This window comes from Nyctibius grandis, chromosome 1 (genome assembly GCF_013368605.1).
Source record: "Nyctibius grandis isolate bNycGra1 chromosome 1, bNycGra1.pri, whole genome shotgun sequence".
Lineage (NCBI taxonomy): Eukaryota > Metazoa > Chordata > Aves > Nyctibiiformes > Nyctibiidae > Nyctibius > Nyctibius grandis.
In genome coordinates, this window is record NC_090658.1 from 74,728,786 (window position 1) to 74,750,310 (window position 21,525).

General features: G+C 46.5%; 1 protein-coding gene across 1 annotated transcript in view; it reads right to left on the bottom strand.

Annotated features, from left to right (window-relative positions):
- The window catches only part of SLC35F1 (solute carrier family 35 member F1), a 276,349-nt gene extending 259,013 nt beyond the window's left edge, over positions 1-17,336 (bottom strand). Inside the window, exon 1 of the mRNA XM_068402179.1 lies at positions 17,137-17,336. Within this exon, the coding sequence (XP_068258280.1) occupies positions 17,137-17,336 (200 nt within the window). The remainder of the gene's footprint in view (positions 1-17,136) is intronic.
- Between the last annotated feature and the right edge of the window lie 4,189 nt (positions 17,337-21,525).

The following is a 21,525-nucleotide window of genomic DNA, read 5'->3' on the forward strand; positions in this document are numbered from 1 at the left end:
AAATAATCATTAAAGGACAAAGAAGAAAGATAAATTTAAAATTGTTGGAGTGTATGCTTCAAAACAAATTGCAGCTAAACACTCTCAAGTGTAACAGTATTTTGGATGTTAGTAAGACCAATCATAAATGAGAAAAGAAATTGGTGTTGATTCTGTGGGCTCATGTCTCAATACATCTATAGGTTGTAAAAGTGTAGGAATAAATCTAATGAATTAATCTAGCTGAGTAATAATAAGTTCCATTAACACGGTAATACCTACCAAATCGATATGCATGAACAATTTCAGACGTCAAATTTAACAGAAATTCTTCTACGAGTTAGAACGTGCTAAAATGTATTTATTTATAATGGGACATTAAATTTGGGTAATTTTTCTAGTTCATCTTAAAAGATCTCGCACACTTACACACAGAGTCCTTTTTTCAAGTGAATTATTAGGGAAATATTTGCTGTCTTACACTCTTACACCTCTTTAGAGCAGGAGAAACTCTGAATCGCAGAGATTTCACTTAGTTAATATAGACACAACATAACTCTTCCACTTCTGGCAAGCCTCCAGCCATCTCACCCTGACCACTCTGCCTCATTCCTTGAGTGCATTTCTGCTACTGAAGAGTTGTTCTGATAAGATGTCACCTTTTTGTTTAAATGAGAAAAAACCTGGAAATTTTCCTTTTCAATGCTGGTAAGCAGTGCCTTCACATATGTGTGACAACCACCACACCACCTGGCCCCTGTGCTTCTAGATTAAGTCCTCCAAATGTCCTGGACTTGACTGAATCTCTTCAAAGATGTGAACCCCCCATCCTTGCCACAAACTAGACCCGAAAAAAACCTGAAGTATACTGTCAGAAAAATGCTGGTGAGCTTAAATCACAGCAAAGCAGCTTTGGTAGAAGAATGTGAAGAGGAGACAACAGACCAAGGTCTCCAGGGCTAGGCACAGGTGTTGTCCGCTCTAGGACAAGCTGGACCACACTTCTGCAAATGGTGATCACTAAATCCCAGAAAAACAGCTGCGTTTGTACAACACATGCCCCTCAGCACACCAGGCACCCAACAGTGGGAGTCAGGTATCCAAAATCTGACTGGAAGTTACCTGTGCATATCAGGTACGTCCCGCAGGAAAAGGAGGCACTTCAGTCTGACCATTACGTACATTTGAGTGCCCACCCACTTTTTCCCCACCATGTTAGATGAAGCTTGGAAACTTTTTTTGACTGATGGTACTTAATCCTCCTACCCAGCCTGATGAAAATTATATCTACAATATTATAAGTATCAAATCCCACAACCATTAAAATATTTTCCAGCTCCCTGCCCAACTCTTCCCAACCTACTCGCTATTTGCTGTCCTTCCTCACTTTCAATCTACCCAAGATAGTCCCTACAGACCTCAATATACTGGCAGCAGGGAGTTAAAAAAAAAACATAATCAAAAGCATTTCATATCTGTAGCAGCAGCAGAGAGCGAGAAGGAAAGAAGCAACGCGAACGAAGCACTTGCTCAGTTTCATTACAGCTCTCAGCTTGTAGTAAGAAGAGATTTCAGAAGGTAAATGGCCCAAATCAGACTGCAGAAGCCACTGAAAACACAGAGCTATTTAAACTCCATAAAATATCTGGGCTTAGAATAATCAACAAGGTAATTCATTTAATTTTATTAAGTATTTTCCAGCATTTGTCTCATCATCATAGAGGGGAAAAAAGCAAAGAGCCATGCAGAAGAATATTGCACTCTGGGATAGCCACTGAGGCACCTGGGTAGACAACTTAAAAGATCCAAATCTCAGTAAAAACCAGAAAGCACAGAATAAGGTACAGCTTATGCCTTATCCCCCTTGGAGCATTAGGCCACTGTCTGTCAGTGACTCACTCCAGGACTGCCCTGTCTGCGATTCACAGTCTTGAAGCTACTCTTGGCATTAAACGTCTACCTCTGCTCTTTAAGTCCCTCCACCTTGTAGCCACCACTCTCATTCAGCCCACCCCTGTCAAGCTTCCCATTGGGCTGAAAGGGTGTGAGCTAGCAGCCCCAAGGCTACATTAAGGATTGGCATTTTAGTTATCAGGCTGGAGAGATCCAGCAGCGCAGTTGTGGAGCTCTCTTCCTCTTCGATGGGGTTGATGAAGAGGCATCAGAGCAGGAAGAGATTCTGGTATCTCCCTCCCACTCTGCCGGTGGCTTCCTCTTCCCCTCTCCATCTCACCAAACGGGGGGAAACATTTAGTCCCCTCTTAACTCATTTTCCATTTCTACACAATGCACACCAGAAAAAGTCAGGTCACATCAAAACACTTGCCAGATGAGACAATGTAATGAGAACGAATGTGGCCCAGAAGACAGCACCATTCTAAAATCAATGCAGCTTAGGAACAGACAGTAAAGCAGGCTTCTGGACACATGCACGACAGTTTCTTTGACAAATGAACACCAGAGAGGGCTAAGTAAACAAATGGCCATCACTATAAATGTTTCAAATTTTGTTTTCATTCCATCATCACCTACTACTGGCTTACAGGTTGCTATTAACACTAGGGCTTGGGAGGTAATAATTATGGTCTTGCTATTGGACATAAATTACCTCATTTATCTGTATTAGAGATGCAGCAATCTGTTTCAAGCATCATGTGCTTTCGTAAGTGAACACCCTGACGCCTGAAATGCCTTGGGAGATGAGCTGGGCAAAAAAGCATCTTCTCGTTCCAAACTTTTAAATTTCAAAACTTCTCCCATTTTGCATTAGGACAAAACCAAGACCTTTTGAGGTTCTTCATCCCAAGAGAACCTCACAGTCCATGTGTTCACGGCATCCCACAGGGACGCAGCAAAGCAGAGTAAAACCTGGTCTCCTACATAAGTACTCCCATTATCAGATTACCATGAAGTCTTACTCGCTCTCCATCAAAACAAATCTAGTCTGGACATAGGAAACCTCGCTGAACATGCAGTGTTGAGAAAATCCCATCCTTCTTGCCAAGGTTTTGACTCATCTACATTTCCTGACAGGAAAAAAAAGGGATAGCGAAAGAGAATATTCTCCATCCGGCTCATAAGTACCTACATGCCACCACAGGTCAGACCTATCTGAAGGTGGAGCATGGCCTCCTGCATCACTATGGAAAAAGGCACTGTAAGAAAGCAAGTAGCCACCACACCAATGGAAAAATCAAATTAAGGGCCAAAATGACTTCATTGGCTACAAACAGAAGGTTGGCTTAGTGTCACTATTTTTTACAGTGGCACCTACATGGCATCATTTGTGGACAGACCTTTCTGGTGAGATTGAGGGTCATCCACCTCGTCTAGGAAATTCTTTGGCCAACACTGTGTACCGTGGCATGTCCCAAAAAGCAAGTGCGCTCCCTGCAGAGGTACGGCACAGTGCTGCCACACAGGTGCTCTCACCGACCATGGCTGGGCTGTGGGGATGCTCCCTCCTCCATCTCTCTCTCTTCAGTTCCAGACGTAACAAGGACAATGTGACGCATGGGAGTGAAACTCACTACCTCAATCATTTGGTGTCTCTGAGAAAAATGATGTAGAGAGAATATGTATTGAAGAAATGCTTTCTTAAATCATGAGAGAAACCAAGTCAGAGAAAGCTGAAAGACAAGCTTCAAAACCAGCGTGTTTTCAGTAAAAATCCCAGGGAGACAGATGACAGACATAAATAAGCACAGACAGGTAGATTAGGCGGTTCACAACATGAATTTCACAACCACCAATACTTACACACTTTACAGTCATAGCAATTTATGAGTCCCCATACAGCTGTTCTCGCAACAGGTGATTTCAGCTGAGTTTGAGCTCAGCTCACGAGCCTTTGAGCATGGGTTTAGTTATTGTTGGGTTTGGGTGGCGGTTTTTTGTAGTTTTCTTCAGTCGAGCTTCTTCAGCAAGTTCTTTTTCCTAAGCTTTCCCGATAATTAGCCCTAATCAGTATTCAAGTGCTGATTTGTAAGGCTATCTGCTGACTTAAAGGAAGGGAACACCTCACTAATAGACCCAGTGTTTCCCTCTGCCTGCAGAAACAACCGTGATAAGGACAGAGACTCCAGCCATCTCCAAAGAGACAGAGTCACAAAGAGTCCTTCTGATCGCTGCTGGCATCTGGCCTTCCTCTCATTAGCACATTAAAGCAGCTCTGTCCATCCCATAAGAGCCACTCTGTCCATTCCTCCAGCTTTCTCTATGGAGCCATTTACAGTGCTGCTCCTTTGAAACCTCCCTAGTTCAAGAGGCAGTAACCCCTTCCCAAAGCCCACGGTACAGCCAGTGTCAAAAATTCCCACTTACAGACAGGCACCCAGTAAGTACCAGCCTTCTGAGTGCCATAGGTAGACAGAAGACACCCATGTATTTCACCTTGCCAAGTTGCCCCTCCTAGGGAAAGTCTTTTCCCAATCAGTATGTGGGCTGTCGGGTTTAGATTACAGTGTACTTACCATATCAAATCACTCCACTTCAAACAATTCTTATTTCAGAATAGGACCGGCAAGGTGTGTACCTCCTAAGGTGCAAATTCTCAGGAGCAAAAGCGAGGCAAGGGGGACAAAGCTTTCCGACCTAGATAAATTAGAAAGGTGGGTGATCACCAACTGCATGAAGTTTAACATGGGAAAATGCTGGATTTTGCAGCTGGGACATGGCAACCTTAGATGTACGTACAGACTGGGGAACGAGAGCCTGGACAGCAGCCCCATGGAAAGGGATCTGGGGGCTCTGGTCAACGGCAAGTTGAACATGAGCCAACAGTGTGCCCTGGCAGCCAAGAAGGCCAACCGTGTCCTGGGGTGCTGTGGGAATCTGGCCCTTCCTTTTGGGCATTGTCTCAGAAATCGTAAACCACGTGCTCGGGCGACATCTTATGGCGGCTGCCTGGAATGCCTGAGCCTGGCAACGTGGGATGGCGCAATAAGCTAGGCGCCCGCCCTCCACCCGCCTCCGGATGCATGTCTCCGGTGACAGCCTGGCAAGGGGCCAATCCTACGGCGCAGGAACCGGACATGTCCCGCCTTCGGACCTGTGATTGGTGCGAACTGTTGACTGACGGCTCCCAGTCACATGACTCTGCCGAAAAACTCTATAAAAGAGGCTGGATCACTTCAACACGTGGGACCCTCACCGCCATCTTCCAAGGAAGACATCGCTGGATCTCAGGGTGGTGAATATTTTCTTTTTTCTTTCTCTTTCAACTGTTTTCTCTGTTTCTTTCTTTCTTTCATCTCTCTCTCTCTTTTCCTTGAATATTGAGTTGCCTCAGTGTTGGACCTAATAAAGTCAGAGCCAAGTGTGTTGATACCGTGCCTCGGTTGTGCTTTGTCTGAACTCAGGGATCACGAATCTTTAATATTTCGGGTCAGGATTTTTTGGGGGTGCTTTACCTGCAGGCAGGTTAAGCATACCGGGTGTTCGCATTGAACCAGGCACGCCGCACGTGGGCTGCACTGGAATTATTTATATTTTTGGCGGGCCCTGCGCGCGGGCTGTCTGCATTGAACCAGGCACGCCGCACGTGGGCTGCACTGGAATTACTAATTAGGCGGATCTCTCTCTCTCTCTCTCTCTCAGGGAGCAGGGGACGGGGATTGTCTGCATTTTATTTCTAGATTTGCTCCTTTTTTTGACTAATTAGGCGGGCCTCTCTCTCTCCCTCTCTCTCTCTCGGGGGGGGCGGACGGGGGGCGGCTGTCTGCATTTTATTTCTAGATTTGCTTTAGAGGCGGACCTTAAATCCGGAACCCGACATTTATAAATTGGCGTAGTCGGCAGGATCCTTGAGTTTTCGGAAGGTATCAATAACTTAGAGAGAATGGGTGCAATTCTGAGTGCATTTGATGTAACGCAAGAGCAGGAGTTGGAGGACTCGGCACAGACGCCGCAGACAAAAGAGCTTTTGGTGCGGTTGTTGCAAGATCGGTTGGTAACTTTAGAGGAGAGAAACTGTGAATTGGAGGAAAGGGTTAAAACTCTGCAGGATGAAGTAGAGAATGAGCAGGAGAACGTAAGGTGTTTGCAGGAGGCTTTTGTGGAGAACTTACGTGCTTGTGACTGCAGAGGGCGACGGAGTCGTGCACAGGCAGCTGATGCAGCCCCGTCCCCTGGTGAGGATCACAAAGGGGATGGTTTGTACCGTAAGGGGGAACCAGAGGAAGCGGGGACACAATGTGATTTACCGCAGGGTCCTACGCAACCCCTTCGACCGCTGGTTAAGGTCGAATATGCTTATGAGGATAGTGAGGACCATAATCCTAAGATGGTTACGAAGGAGGTGCCGTACACAGCAACTGAATTGGCTAAGTTGAAAAGGGATTTTTCACGCAGTCCAAAGGAGTCTGAGACAGAGTATGTGTGGAGAGTGTCGTTGACTGGTGGTGATCAGATTCTGTTGAGTGAAAGAGAAGCTGAGGGATATTGGGGACCTGGAGTGTTTTTGACTACTGGTGATAATAGAGCCCCTTGGTCTCTCACTCAGCGAGCAGCTTATTGGGCTGGAGGTTTGAATCCCTTGGAGAGGGGAGATCCTCTTGCGCTTACAGGCTCGGTGGATCAGCTTGTGGAGAATGTGCACAAGGCGGCTTGTTTGCAAATGATGTATGATCGGGAATTGAAGCTTAGGCAGGAATCCCCAATGATGATACCGGTAGATCCTGAGAGGATGACTCCCCTGGTTAGAGGTTTGCCTGATTCATTGAAACCCTTAGGAATTCAATTGCAAGGTACTATCAGAAATACCCCTCAGAGTGCACGGGTGACAGCTGCTTTAACCAGAGCTGTAACCCCGGATCGCTGTATCCCAGGACAAAAAGTGTGGACGTGGGGGGAAGTAGCTCAAGAATTGATTAACTATGGGTGGAAATATGGTCCAGTGAAATCAGGACCTAAAAATGTGAGGCGTGTGGAGGCAAAGTGTCCTCTAGCGAGGCCCTCTCGCCCAAACCTGATAAATTTAAAGAGAGATAGTACATCTCGAAAGAGAGTGTTGTGGATAATAGAACTATTTGTGGTAAGCTTAGCACTACTAGTGGCTGAGCACATGATTCGTCAGCAACAAATCATTCTCAGAGGCCCCTTTAAGGAAATAGCAGGGACCCCTCCCCCTGACGGGGTGGCACAACGAGCTTCTGTACAGAAATGGCATGCACAAATTGAACATTATTGTAGCATCTTTAACGTATCAGAAGGCACACCTAAAAAATTAGCTATACAGGAGGAATTCTCTCCAGATCATGAGAATAACCTCCCACCTCCTGTCATACAAGTAGTGCTTCCATTTTCCAAGCAATCACCAAATACCGGGCTCACTGATGCCTCAGCCAAACGTGAGGCAAAAGTGTGGAAGTATCGAGCTGCTGCTTTACAAGCCCAGACTGATGAGAAAATCATAACAGAAGGTGAAGGTAGTGCACAAGTGGGTGAATTAATTGCTGTTTGGAGTGTTTTCCAACATGAGGCTCAATCTTCTTCTCCTGTCTACATCTACACTGACTCTCTCACTGTCTCCAAGGAGTGCACTGAGTGGCTTCCTTTCTGGGAGAAAAATGGGTGGGAAGTCAACCAGATACCGGTATGGCAAAAGGAAAAGTGGCAGGACATTGTAAGAATTGCCAAACGAGGGAATTTTGCCATAGCCTGGGTGGCCTCTCATCAGGGCGTTGATGGTCTGGCTGGTCGATGGAATGGTGGAGCAGGTGAATTGTCTCGTCCAGCTCCCTTACAAAATGAACCAGTAATGGAAAATTGGGAGAGATTATTGGAGTGGCTACATGTCAAACGAGGACATATGGGAGCCAAGGATCTTTACTGTAAGGCTCGGGCTCGGGGCTGGCCTGTCGCTGGGGAAAGCATAACCCAAGCCTTAAAAGAATGGTTTTGCTCACTCCCAAGACCCCAGCTTATTCCACCAGACAATGGTTAACCAAAACCTCACCCGGTCCTTCCACTAATAGGACCGAGAAGTTTCTTTTTCTGTTCCTTTGCAGGTCGGAAGATAGAAGTTCAGAGAAGCAGAAGAAGAAAGCAACATTTAATGGAAGTTTTGATTGAATGTATAGCTTTAAATTGTATAGCCTTAATAATTTTTGCAATGTGCCTTTGTCACTATTGACAAATCGTTTTGGGCAGTTGTATGTTGTCTTGTCTATACTGTTCAAAGCCTACCCGGTGAGAACCTTGCTTCCGTGTTCTCAGGTTTAACATGGGGAAAATGAGTTCTTGTTGTTGGGAAAATTGGTTACTCAAGCTTTTAAGCTTATTAATTGTTGGGTGTGTGGCGGACCATTTGGTCTGAAAGTTGATTGTGGATCTCCATTTCTCTTGCTCATGAGTGGATTGTGAAAAGAATCACCCTCATCTTGGCCTATGCAACACCCTGCTCCTGGTCACTATTGTATTAGTTACAACCAAAAGGGAGGATGCTACAATCAGTCCCTGGTGGGAGAAGATTTTCTGGTCCCCCACTGATTACACTCACTTTGGGGAAATATTAGGTACAAATTGTGTTTGGAAACAATGAGCAGGAGCATGGTAATGCAAATGGGGATGGAATTAAATTAATTGCATTAACTGTGGTGTGACAGGGAACCCCTTTGACCTGGGAACCATCTGAGTCAAAGGACTACCGCCCTGCCAGATCATGGCCAAGTCCTTTGCAAATGGGATGCGAACCCTGAAAGGTCATTATTGGTTTTGCGGGCACCATGCATTCAAAATACTACCAAAAAATTGGGCTGGGGTATGGTATATTGGGATGATATGCTTCATACTTCTAAAAATTGGCAGCTAAGAACTGGGAATCAAATTATATGATCCCCAACGAATTATTGAGTATTATGGACCCGCAACCTGAAACACCAATGAACCAATCAGCGGTGCTCGAGAGCCAATCAAGATTGGCTGGTTCTCGATTACCTGCTAACAGAAGAAGGAGTTTGTGCCAAAGTTAAATGACTGTAATTGTTTCCTGAAAATTGATGATAATGGAAATGTGTTTACACTGTATAACTTTTTCTCATTTTGTTTACATGTTATAGTTGCACTATAACTTTATCAAAAGCTATTTATCATTATTGATGATATTGTTGTTGTTAGACTTCTGTAAAGAAGAAGAGGTGACTCATTCTGTTTATTAGAATGATACCAATCACAAGTCATCGGACTTATCTTTATTTCCTTGTATGCTTTACTCTTCCCTTGTCTTTCTTCAAAACCTATTATCTTTTTCTATCCTTACCTTTCTACATTTCCTTGTCTCTTCCCTTTTCCTTCTTTTAACCTGTTATCTTTTTCTGTCCTAACTCTTCTACACCCCCTGGAATCGAACTCTTCTACACCCCCTGGAATCGAAATACTGACTATATGTTGATGATTTCTGAGCCACGGGGTGGTGTGGGAATCTGGCCCTTCCTTTTGGGCATTGTCTCAGAAATCGTAAACCACGTGCTCGGGCGACATCTTATGGCGGCTGCCTGGAATGCCTGAGCCTGGCAACGTGGGATGGCGCAATAAGCTAGGCGCCCGCCCTCCACCCGCCTCCGGATGCATGTCTCCGGTGACAGCCTGGCAAGGGGCCAATCCTACGGCGCAGGAACCGGACATGTCCCGCCTTCGGACCTGTGATTGGTGCGAACTGTTGACTGACGGCTCCCAGTCACATGACTCTGCCGAAAAACTCTATAAAAGAGGCTGGATCACTTCAACACGTGGGACCCTCACCGCCATCTTCCAAGGAAGACATCGCTGGATCTCAGGGTGGTGAATATTTTCTTTTTTCTTTCTCTTTCAACTGTTTTCTCTGTTTCTTTCTTTCTTTCATCTCTCTCTCTCTTTTCCTTGAATATTGAGTTGCCTCAGTGTTGGACCTAATAAAGTCAGAGCCAAGTGTGTTGATACCGTGCCTCGGTTGTGCTTTGTCTGAACTCAGGGATCACGAATCTTTAATATTTCGGGTCAGGATTTTTTGGGGGTGCTTTACCTGCAGGCAGGTTAAGCATACCGGGTGTTCGCATTGAACCAGGCACGCCGCACGTGGGCTGCACTGGAATTATTTATATTTTTGGCGGGCCCTGCGCGCGGGCTGTCTGCATTGAACCAGGCACGCCGCACGTGGGCTGCACTGGAATTACTAATTAGGCGGATCTCTCTCTCTCTCTCTCTCTCAGGGAGCAGGGGACGGGGATTGTCTGCATTTTATTTCTAGATTTGCTCCTTTTTTTGACTAATTAGGCGGGCCTCTCTCTCTCCCTCTCTCTCTCTCGGGGGGGGCGGACGGGGGGCGGCTGTCTGCATTTTATTTCTAGATTTGCTTTAGAGGCGGACCTTAAATCCGGAACCCGACAGGTGCATCAAGCATAGTATTGCTAGCCGGTCGAGGGAGGTGATTGTCCTGCTCTACTCTGCACTGGTGTGGCCTCACCTTGAGTACTGTGTGCAGGTCTGGGCGCCACAGTATAAAAAGGATATGAAGATACTAGAGAGTGTTCAGAAGAGAGCCACAAAGATGGTGAAAGGTTTAGAGGGGAAGCTGTATGAGGAGTGGCTGAAGACACTAGGTCTGTTCAGCTTGGAGAAGAGAAGACTGAGGGGAGATCTCATTGCGGTCTACAACTTCCTCACAACGGGAAGTGGAGGAGTAGGCGTTGACCTCTTCACCCTGGCGACCAGTGACAGAACTCGAGGGAATGGCAGGAAGATATGCCAGGGGAGGTTTAGGCTGGATATTAGGAAAAGGTTCTTCACCCAGAGGGTGATGGAGCACTGGAATAGGCTCCACAGGGAAGCAGTCATGGCACCAAGCCTGACAGCATTCAAGAAGCATTTGGACAATGCCCTCAGACACATGGTGTGAATTCTGGGGTTGTCCTATGCTGGGACAGGAGTTGGACTCGATGATCCTTGTGGGTCCCTTCCAACTCAGGACATTCTATGATTCTATGATTCTATGACACTGACTCTGAAACCTGTTAGGAAACCACACTCGGACACTGTGAAACCGTACTTGGACAGACTTCCAGTACCTGCTACAGCAGCAACATGGAAGCTTTATGTACTTGAGCTCATCTTCACTCCTAAATCAAAGCATTTCAAGTGCACTATGGCATGCCAGTAAGTGTGCATTCACTGAAATAAGCTGTTTGGAGGGGAAGGGGAAGAGCATCTTTTTCTCCCATTTTATGGGTATTTCCCTTATGCAACCAAATTATTGGGAAAGTAGCTAATTCACAGAGGTCACTTGCTTTCAAAATTGCAATTACAAGTAAACTAATGAGAAAAGGAAACAGTGAACAATTTTTCATCAGTTGATTTCTATATCCTCTGCCAGGATGCTTTCCTAGAGGCAGATAAGACCTTCCCACTTCCCCGACCAAAAAGAATAATACTAACAGGTACAAGAAAGCCAACCTAGTTGCTTTATCTACACTCTGAACTCATTTTCTTTGACTTACTTCAGAATGGTATGAACATTTTTACCTAAAAGGAGAGCTAAGGCTATCTGAATTGGGCTCAGACTCGTTCTTCTACAGTCACTATTATTCTGGGTGGACTTTTGAGAAGCTATTTGTACTTTTTAAGAATAAAAATCCCAATGGAAGACAATCCTTTTGTTTTGAAGAAGAAAGCAAAGCAACTGAAGGTTATGAATATTCACTCTTTTTTTGGATTCCAAAAATGGTATGTTTGATCCTTGACTTGCTTTTCATTAAGGAAAAATGTCATAAATTATTTGGTTTGTTTGCCTCTCTGATCAGTCAACCGATAGACGTTATTTCTTAGGGGCAATGAAATACGTTGCCTCAATTTCATTATTATTCAGTTTCAGGTTCTTTTTAGTACATAAAATCCCTCTGTCTGATTTACTATGTGGATATGTGTTATTAGAAAAAAAAAATCATTGGGTTATAGCTTTTGATACTTGCAGTGTCATTTAAACAGCTCTCATCTCTGAAGAGTTAGTAGCCTTGACACATTGTTCATGTTCAAAGTTAGTCAGCTAGTGAGCCAAAACCTTCCTCAACTCCATTATCAGGGATGAACTGGGCCTGTAACATACTAAAAAGGCAAAAGTTTTACTCAGACTGTACCTGAACAGCTGGGCTTTCTGACAAGAAGAATCCAAATTGCTTTTCTTCATATAATTTTGCTCAATAAATCACTGCCTAGCTTAACGAATTATACTTATTAGCAACTTTATTTTTTCCTCCTTTTCCTAAGAAAGGTAGTGGTAATTAGACCATACGCTGGCTTTGCGCACAAGGCTAAAATTTATCTGAGAAAGTGAGTAAGTGTGCAAAGAAGTAGACAGAGATTCTCACTGCTCCAGAGAAAGCTTTCGCAATTCACTAGTGCAGAGAGCATCACTACAAAGCTATTTAAAAGATGGAATGGAACTGAGGGCCTGGAATTACTCTTACTCCATTTTCTGATATCAAGTTGCATGTATCTCTAATATTCTGATATGATTTTTAGGAAACTTCTGAAAAATACAAAGTGCCACTTAGCAACAGAGAGCAAGAAAAAGCCATGAAGACATCCTTGAAACAGTGAGACAAGGCATGGCTAGATTTTACAGCTAGCATTCCTTTAGAAAGTACAAAAAAGATAGAAGTGGGTAAACCCAGAAAAATGTATGTGCCGCTCAGCTTTCTAAAAAAGTCCTCATCAAAGAAAGCAATACAATAGCAGGGCCTTCAACATTACTTTGGAGACTTGAGTTCATTGACACGGCTATGGTATTTTTTGTTTCCTGGAATAATCTCATTTACTTAGGTAAAATAACTTTGTTGTAGTATGTAAAGATACTACTCATTTTCCTTGCAGAAACTTCATTTTTCCCTCCTTGTCCTGGTGCCTAGGGCTACAGAGATAATGTCCATGTATAAGCAGGTACCTCATTTGCTGGCTCTCATTTAGATAAAGAATTTGCAAGAATCCCCCAAAGAGATCATTTGGCAACCTGCTCCCCCTGTGTTTCAGCAATGTCTATTCTCTGCCCAGTTTCTCTAAGGAGGTGATAACCAGCCTTCTCAACATGAGATCGACCTGAAAGTTAGTTCAAAAATCTTCAGGGGCCACAGGCAACATTTTGCAGGTGATTCGCAGCTCTTGACCCTTCAGGTCACCCAAGGAGTGCAAGGAAGGGTGACAAGCCACCACTCTATGCTGGGATACAGGCAGACAGGGCGAGCTCAGACCCACCAACAGGTATCTCTGAAATACGCAGGTGCCGGGGTGGAGGCATGGAGATCCCCAGACCTCCGAACCACATGATTTTCTCCTTTTTTTTCTTGCTTCTCACTATAGGTGGAAGGCAATATGGAGCAGGTGAGTCACTGCTTATTAAGTGGTCCTCTACAAGCCAACAGAGCTCGTGGAGTTCAATTTTGGCTTCGCCGAGGCTGTGGGGAAGCAAGCAAGCAATCAAGCAGCCAACATTATTCTTTCTCTCCCCTGCAATATAGCAGGGCAGGGTCAGCCAGGGACACCTGCTGAGCAAATGTCACAAGGAAAGTACCACGCAGAGCCCTGCAGCTGGGATTCATGGACCACGGGCATGAGTCACAGGTCCAGGAACGTATTTGCAGTATGTAATCACCACGTTTCCCCTTAATGCAATGGCTTTGAAATCATCATCTCCAGACTTCAAGGATAACAGGAAGCTTGCTCCTGTTGCAGCAGGTCCTGTTCACCATCACTGGCAGCTCAGAATTCATATCCAAACTTTTCCAGTAAATCCCACAATTTCACTGAGCATCTCCAGTCTTCCATGATTCTGACCCTTCAGTTTTGTGTTTTACTTTGGTCTTCTGTTATGACCAACTTTTTCACAGAGTGCAGTGTTTGCTGTCATCACTGAAATACATTTTTACAGTCAACCAGCTCTGCTTTCAGTGTGTTCTCTCTCAAACACCCTGAGGGGCAGTTGTTCCAGTGTTTATTACCTTGGGATCTATTGAGTGAACAGGGAGGAGAGGTTGGAAGGTGAAGTAAATAAGTTTCCATAGCTTGTGAAGCAATTTTAAGAGGAGCCTTCGAAGGCAATTCAGGAATCACTGAGTGCCTGGGTGACCAAACTACTACATATATAAAAATGAGAGAGAAACGATGCTCAGTTTCTGCCAGTGTCTATGCCCATTCTCCTGCTGTCTCCTCTCCTCCCTAAGCATACCAGAGGGTATATATATATATATATATATATATATGCTATATATATATATATATATATATATATATAGCAGGGCCTGTTACAACAGGACAAGGGGTAATGGTTTTAAACTAAAAGAAGGTAGATTCAGACTAGATATAAGGAAGAAATTTTTTACAACGAGGGTGGTGAAACACTGGAACAGGTTGCCAGAGAGGTAGTAGATGCCCCATCCCTGGAAACATTCAAGGTCAGGCTGAATGGGGCTCTGAGCAACCTGATCCAGGTTGAAGATGTCCCTGCTCAGTGCAGAGGGGTTGGACTAGATGACCTTGAAAGGTGCCTTCCAACCCAAACCATTCCATGATTCTATGATTCTACCAGCTACAAGCAGGTTTCTGGCAACTCCAGCTGCTGTCAACTTTTTTATTTTGTTCATCTGTCTGAGGAGCCTCCACTTTGTCTAGCAGAAAACAGAAGCACATGAGCTCAACTCAATGAGTCAGTCAGGAACCTTTCACAAATGGGTTTCAAGCGAATGGTGCACACAAAGTATAGACAGCACGGAGAAAGTGCTATCCTTTTCCAGTAGAAAAACATTAATTGAAGAAGCCAGTGATTGGTTTGTTCAGGGCTCCTACTTCTTCAGCAACATGACATACATATTTCTTCCTCTCCCTTACACATTTGCATGCTATTGTTTCCATAGAAGAAGAAAACATAAACATTGTGTCAGGATACATTCCACTGTGTCAGGATTCATTTCACTGTATCAACAGAAATATTGTATAAAGGCCATGACATTACATGGGCTGAGTCCTTAGTTCTCATGTAAAGTTGAAGGAAACCCAACTCAGGCAAAATTTCCCTTGATATAGATTTTGGGATGAGCTAAGGAGTCTCATACACAAAGAAAAGGCTGCCTTAAAATGCCACAGTAACAAGTCTGGTCCCTCTCCATAAATCACATGAATTTGGAACAATTTGACTCTTGTTTCATGCTTGAGGAGCAGAAAAGAATATGTTAGTGAAAAAGTGACTGGGCTTCTGTTTGTTGGGGTGTTCCTCTGGGAGATGGGACATCTCATTTCTAGATTCAAGTTTGCGAATCCAAACAGAGATTTGAACTTTGGTCACCAGAGCCAATTTCAATCCTTTTCCGCCTTCAAAAAAACCTAGATATTCTTATTTCAATCATATATACATATAAAACAATAAATATTGATTTGACTCTTTATCTATGGCTGAAAGTCATATATACGCATAAGCATGGTAACTGCTTGACCTATATGAATTAATCCAACACCTCCTAGCCATGAAGACTGTGATCAGTTTGACAACTGCCCAGAGGTCACTATTACCACCCTTGAACAGGAGTACCCGTTGCTTCTGTATCTGGTCCCCTCACATCTTCATACATCTCTTGCTACCCCTGAGAAAACTTCTTTTCTCTAGTGTCTTATTTCAGGACTGACACACACCTCAGGATGACCAAGTAGGACAGCAGGATTTTGCAAGCACAGGACACCTAAGATGACACAGACTGTTGGGTTGAGGAACTGAGTGAATGTTACTATACTGAGAGTTGCAAATATGCATATACAAGAAAATGTGTAATTGAGCTTGAGCTGAAGCAGCTCTTACTTGTTTCAACTTCCTTTCAATCCTCATGCTCGAATAAGAAAGGATAAATATTTCACCCCTTACTTTTGAAGATCCTCCTAGAACGGTAACAGTTAATTAACAGCATATAATAGCAATGATTTGTGAGCAATCGAATACCTTCAGGTATTTGTAACAAAGATAGTACCAATGATAATGTTTAAAAGCTTGAAAGAGTCAACGGGCTTCATCTTTAAAACTAGTACATTCAGGTAGAAGAGCTGATGTTTTTCTTAGTAGTTCATCCATATTACACGTACCCAAAATTAAAGCAGGGACGAGGCAGACACCGGTATGCACCATCCCATTGATGCTCATAACACTGCAACTGCTCTATTTAGCATGTAAAAGTCATCGGGCAGAAGCGACAGCTTCAGCTGGCTTTTCAGACAGGAGCTCAGAGGCTGCTTCTGGAGAAGCGCAACCAGCCAGCCTCTGGATAGATGCTGTTTTGTAGTAAAAACCTCCCCCCTAATTAAATGAAGTGCAGAAAAACAACTGGCAAAGAGGAGAGCGTAAAGGATTTAAGTACGATGGTTCCAGTGTTTTCTTGTGTGTTCGGTGAAATAACGTACCCCGAGTACGCTGCAGTTTTCCTGTCTTTGCATTGACAATTCTGAGCCACACGCACAGGCGAACCGGCCAGCCAGCGCCTCGCCAGCATCCCGCTCCTGAAGCCAGAGCACGCTTCTCCCTAACCATGCGAGCCGGTCGGCAACCGGGCAAAATCCCACGGGCCACCCGGCACCCCGGAGTTCCAGGCCCCGCCCGGCCGCTGCTGCGGACCCCGCCGGGACGCGGGGGGGGGGCCGCCCCTTCCCACCGCCCCTCTCGCCCGGCGCCCGCGCTCCAACTTCCCCGGCGGTGCCTCCGCCACCGGCCGGGCTGCGGCAGCGGGGACGTCGGCCCCGTCTTCCTCGCCGCCCCCCGCGTGTCCGCGACGGGCCGGGAGAGCCGAAGCGGGCGGGAGGCGCGGGGGCTCCGCTGTGGGTGTGTGCCTGCGGGCAGGGCAGGTGCGACCGGCACCGGCGGGGAGGGAGCGGGCCGGGGCCGCGCCTCGGAGGCAACAATGGGCCGGGGGAGGCTCTGCGCCGCCGCCCCCTGCCCGCGGCTGCCGCGGGGAAAGGCGCTGCCCGCCCAGCCGAGCCGCCGCCGCCCAGCCGGAGCCCTCGCGCTTCCCTGCTCCACCCCGCCGAGGGGGCCGGGCCGGGGCTCCCCCGACGGCCGCCCCCGGGGACCTGCGCGCCCCAAGGCGAGCGGCGGCGGGGCTGGGAGCCGTGCCGAGCCCTGCCGTGCCGCCGGAGCCCCGGTCCATCCCCCGGGCTCACCTGTTCAGCACTTTCCTGATCCTCTGGCGCACGCTGGAGGAGGGCGCGGAGATGCCGCTCCTGCCGCCGCTGCTGCCGCCCTCCGCCGGCAGGTTCTCGATGGTGGCCACGACATGGCTGGGCTGCGGCGAGTGGTGCGGCGGCGGCGGCTGCGGCGGCGGGGGATGGCGATGGTGGCGGTGGCGCTCGGGGGAGAGCATCGCGGCGGGGCTGCGCCTCAGCGGAGAGCGGGGAGCATCCCGGCGGGAGGGCGGCGGGCGCTGCTGCCGCCGGCGCTGGCTCCCTTGGCTTCCGGGCAGCTCCAGACCCTCGCCCGCTCCTCCCTCACTGGGCTGCCATGCAGCGAGGGGCGGGCTACCGCCGCCGCCGCCAGCGAGTGCCGCTCACGGTCGACGAAGTGGCAGCAGTTGGGCGACCCTCCTCCTCCTCCCCTTCCTCCTCCTCCTCCGCACACCCCCGGTGCCTCCCCCCGGCGGAGCCGCCGCCGCTGCGCCGCCTCGAACCCCTTTGTTCCCCGCTCGCCGCCGCCCAGCGCACGGCTACCGGCCCGTCACGGCGGCGGAGCCCCCCTCGGAACCGTGTGTGTAGCGGCTCCCGCCCCCCTACGCGCCGCGATGCCGCTGGGCGAGCGAGGCGGAGGCCGCTAGGGGGCGCCGTCAGCGGCGGCAGCGCCCCCGCGTTCCCCCCGCCCGGCGTCGCTCCTCCGGGGGCGATCGCGGATCCCGCCCGACACCGAGCGCCCCGCGGGGGGCGTTCGGAGTCGGGTGGGATCCGCGATCGCCCCGGAGGAGCAAGGGCGGTGTTGGGGGGGGGGGTCCTGAAACGTAAATTAGGCTCCGAGGAGGTAAAACGTATCTAACTCCTTTCAAATCGATCGTGTCTCTCTCAAGCGTTTTACCTGATAATTTCGCGAAGTCCTGATAAATTTGAAATTTCACCTTTTCCGTCCTATTGTCACCCCTCCACACACACACACACACACTTATTTCCGTCAACGATTCTTTCCCTCTGTTCCTGTTGGTGTGAACTTTACGCATAGGCATGAAAGCGAGAGGAACGTACGTAAAAAATCAGGGACGTGATTATAAAGTTATATTACAAATATTATAATATATTATAAATATTAAAATATATAAATATATATTATAAATATATATTATATATTAAAAAAGCTGTCGAGTGTCCCCCAGGGAAATCAGAGAGATGTGATACTCAAAATTATTTTGCTTTTTTTTTTTTTTTTAATGACTAGATTTCAGGTCAGTAGTGTCTGTTTATAGGAACTATTCCTTTTGCCAATATTAATTTTTAATATGTCAGTTTACTCGGAGTATGTCAGCGGCCTCAGTCTAACAGGTCTTCAGACGAGATCCAGTGGAGCATGTTGCTCTACCAGAGGAATGCTTTTGAAGACGGGGCTCACTCACTCAAAATCCTCTAAAGTTCATTCTCTGTTCTGGGCAGAAAGCCAGCCATTTTCAGTGCAAGCTGAACCTCGCTTGAATCGGATTATGCTACTAAGAGATTCTCCTCTCTCCTATTCCCCCCATGTCAACCACATGTTTCCATAAGTGGAGAGAAGATGAAGTTCATTCTGCAGCGTCTGCAGCCGGGGCGGTACGAGGTTGGCTGTGGGGCTGGCCGCCCTGGGCAGCCATCACCACTGTGTGGGTGCAGCCACAGCACCCTCAACTCACACACTCCTCTCTATCCCATGTATCTCTAGCACCTGTCCAGTAACATTTCCACGCCCTTCGTTAAACACGCTGTTTCTCCAAACTGTGGCAGGATGGCAACTGCAAATATTCTGGAAATATTCTCTATGCTGCTGAGAGGGTTTAGAGAAGAGACGTGTTTGCTTCTGGGTGCTCAGTGGCCATTTCAGACTAATCTGACAGCTGAGCAGACAAGAAGAACAGTGTTTGTGTAACTTTATTCCTACTGACTAAGCTAAATGAATGCATACCTGAGATCCAATTTGGGATCTGCCAATAAGCTGGGGTCTGTGGGAAGCTCCTGTCCTCAGGACAGCTCCCTCATTTGGCAGCCCCCTTTTACACAGACAGAAACTGAAGGTCCATGCAGGCAGCCCTGCTGCCATCGTGATGAATGGATTTCTTGCACACGTAGGTCTGTCATAAATACAATGCCAAACATTTGCTGTGTCCAATAAAATTGTTTCCGATTCCTTTGCAGTTTGTCTCACTATCATACTGCACGTGTAGCGTTACGCCATCCCATGGCTTTGTACGTTTAATGTTACAGTTTACTCATGCTGTTTCTTTTCCGTGATTAGACAAAATTACTGGGAGGAACAATTATACTGTATCTATATCAGCAGATTGACTGCATCATACGATCAGTAGTGACTGATTGAGACCAGCGATTTTTAACGTTTTAATCGCTACTCAAGATGCTGTTCAGGTGGCTAAATATCCCTTGCAGTCTGAGCACTCTTGGCCCGATTTCATACCCAGTGCTAAGCATGCTCAGCTCCCTGGTAGCTGTTTCGCAGTGTGTTGACAGTCAACTATGGCGCATTTGGCATCTTCATTAATGGAACACCCAACTGGATTAATTTTTACTGAAAGATAAGAATAGAATTTGTATAATTGTGAGTCCATTTTTGAGTCCAGGTTTTCCAAAATTGTCATGTGAGCTGAGCTGACTCGGCGTCTTTGGTCACCAATGTCCTGCACAAATAAAATGAAAAGACCTCTCTGTGGTTACTTGAGTTCGCAGGGGACCGAGTCCTTTTTGCTTTTGAGTTTCTGTCAATAAACACGCACAAAACCGTTGCAACAGCAGCCGCACCAACTTGCTAACGCACTGCCCAGAGGCCTGGCTCAAGCCTAAATCCTCATGCCTGAAGCCCAATCCTTAAGCTAAGTGGGTAAATCCTCTCCTGGGAGTCTGAGCTTGGAGCTGTGCTCTGACCCCACTCAAGACCCAGCAGGACTTGCAACAGGACCAGAGGCTAACCAGTAACTAGAGGCACAACACGGCACCAGTAAAACTTACAAGCAGGGTAGCAGTGTCAACAAAAGAGAGATTTTTATAGAGACGTGCACATCCATCTCCAAGTAGCTTGAATGCTGGGTATGGGGACTTGGGCTCTCACCTCAGCTAAGCCAAATTTTAGAGAGTTAAAACTCAGACTTTCCTATTCCAGCTGAGTCTCCTGAAATCACTGAAATTGCTCTTCTGCAGTATGGTTGGCATCCCTTGGTCCCCAGCTGATGAACAGCTCCAAGAAAAGAAACCCAAATTCCAGTGGTTGCAGCTCTTGCCTAAGATGTGGAGTAGCTGTGAGTGTTGTACTCCCAAGGCTGTTTGACTTGCCACGGGAATTTAGTCAGGCAATCAGCCTGCTCCATCACATTTTTTCAGGGGTGGGGAAACTGAGGTACTGAAGCAACTCTGGCCAAGATTGGACATGGTCTGTCACTTCTCAATGAAGCAGCAGGATTACCAAGAGGATGAGTCATGATCTCTTTTTCATCTGTTGGAATGCCTATCCTATATTTACGGTTTGATTTATCTCAAAATTATAGTTTAATCTATTGATATTTAAATTTTAATATTTCATATAACATTTTAATTATAGTAAAACTTTTTATTTTATATAAACATTGCTTGATTATTACTAATAAATCAAATTTTACATTTGTATTTGATTTTATACCTGGAATAAAGTAGTTGCAGCTGGAGGGAATGAGAAGACCTTTTGTTAGCATGCTCTACTGCAACACCACATGGGTCAACGTTAGCTCAAAGCTGAGATTCATCCCACTTGTTCCTGCACGTAGTTCCAGAGAGGAGGTATTCATATGTCTGGTGAGTTTGAGTTGAGCACTGTCCTGAAGCGGTAGTGCTTCTGCCTAACTTATTTAAAGGTAGCTCAGGTATCTTTACATGCAGTGATGTATAGGGCAGTGGCAACAGCCTTTGTTATGGAGCTTTTGGGGGACAAGCAACAGCCACAGAGGCAAGGTGTAGGTGTGCACAAAAGCCCTTTACTCCAAATCCTTCCAAGCCTCTTCTCAAACAAGTTTTTATTACGAGAGCCCAACTACTCCAGCCACTTCCCAACACCTGAGAAAGACTCAGAGAAGTGATGAGTTTCCAACACATGAGGCTGACTATGAGAAAAAGAAGCAGGAGTAGAGCACAGCAGCACAACCTTCATGTTAATCCTCAGCCTCCATGCACCAGTGCCCCATTTCGGCAGCATCGTTGCCATCCGCCACGTTGTTACGGATAATCAGGACCTCACAAGTCAACTTCTTAGGAGATGAGAAGTCAGCAGTTCTGAATGTGAGTGTAGCATGCTTATTCATACACGCTAGTGGATGAACAGCTGTGGAAAGGCAACATAGCTGTGGGGAA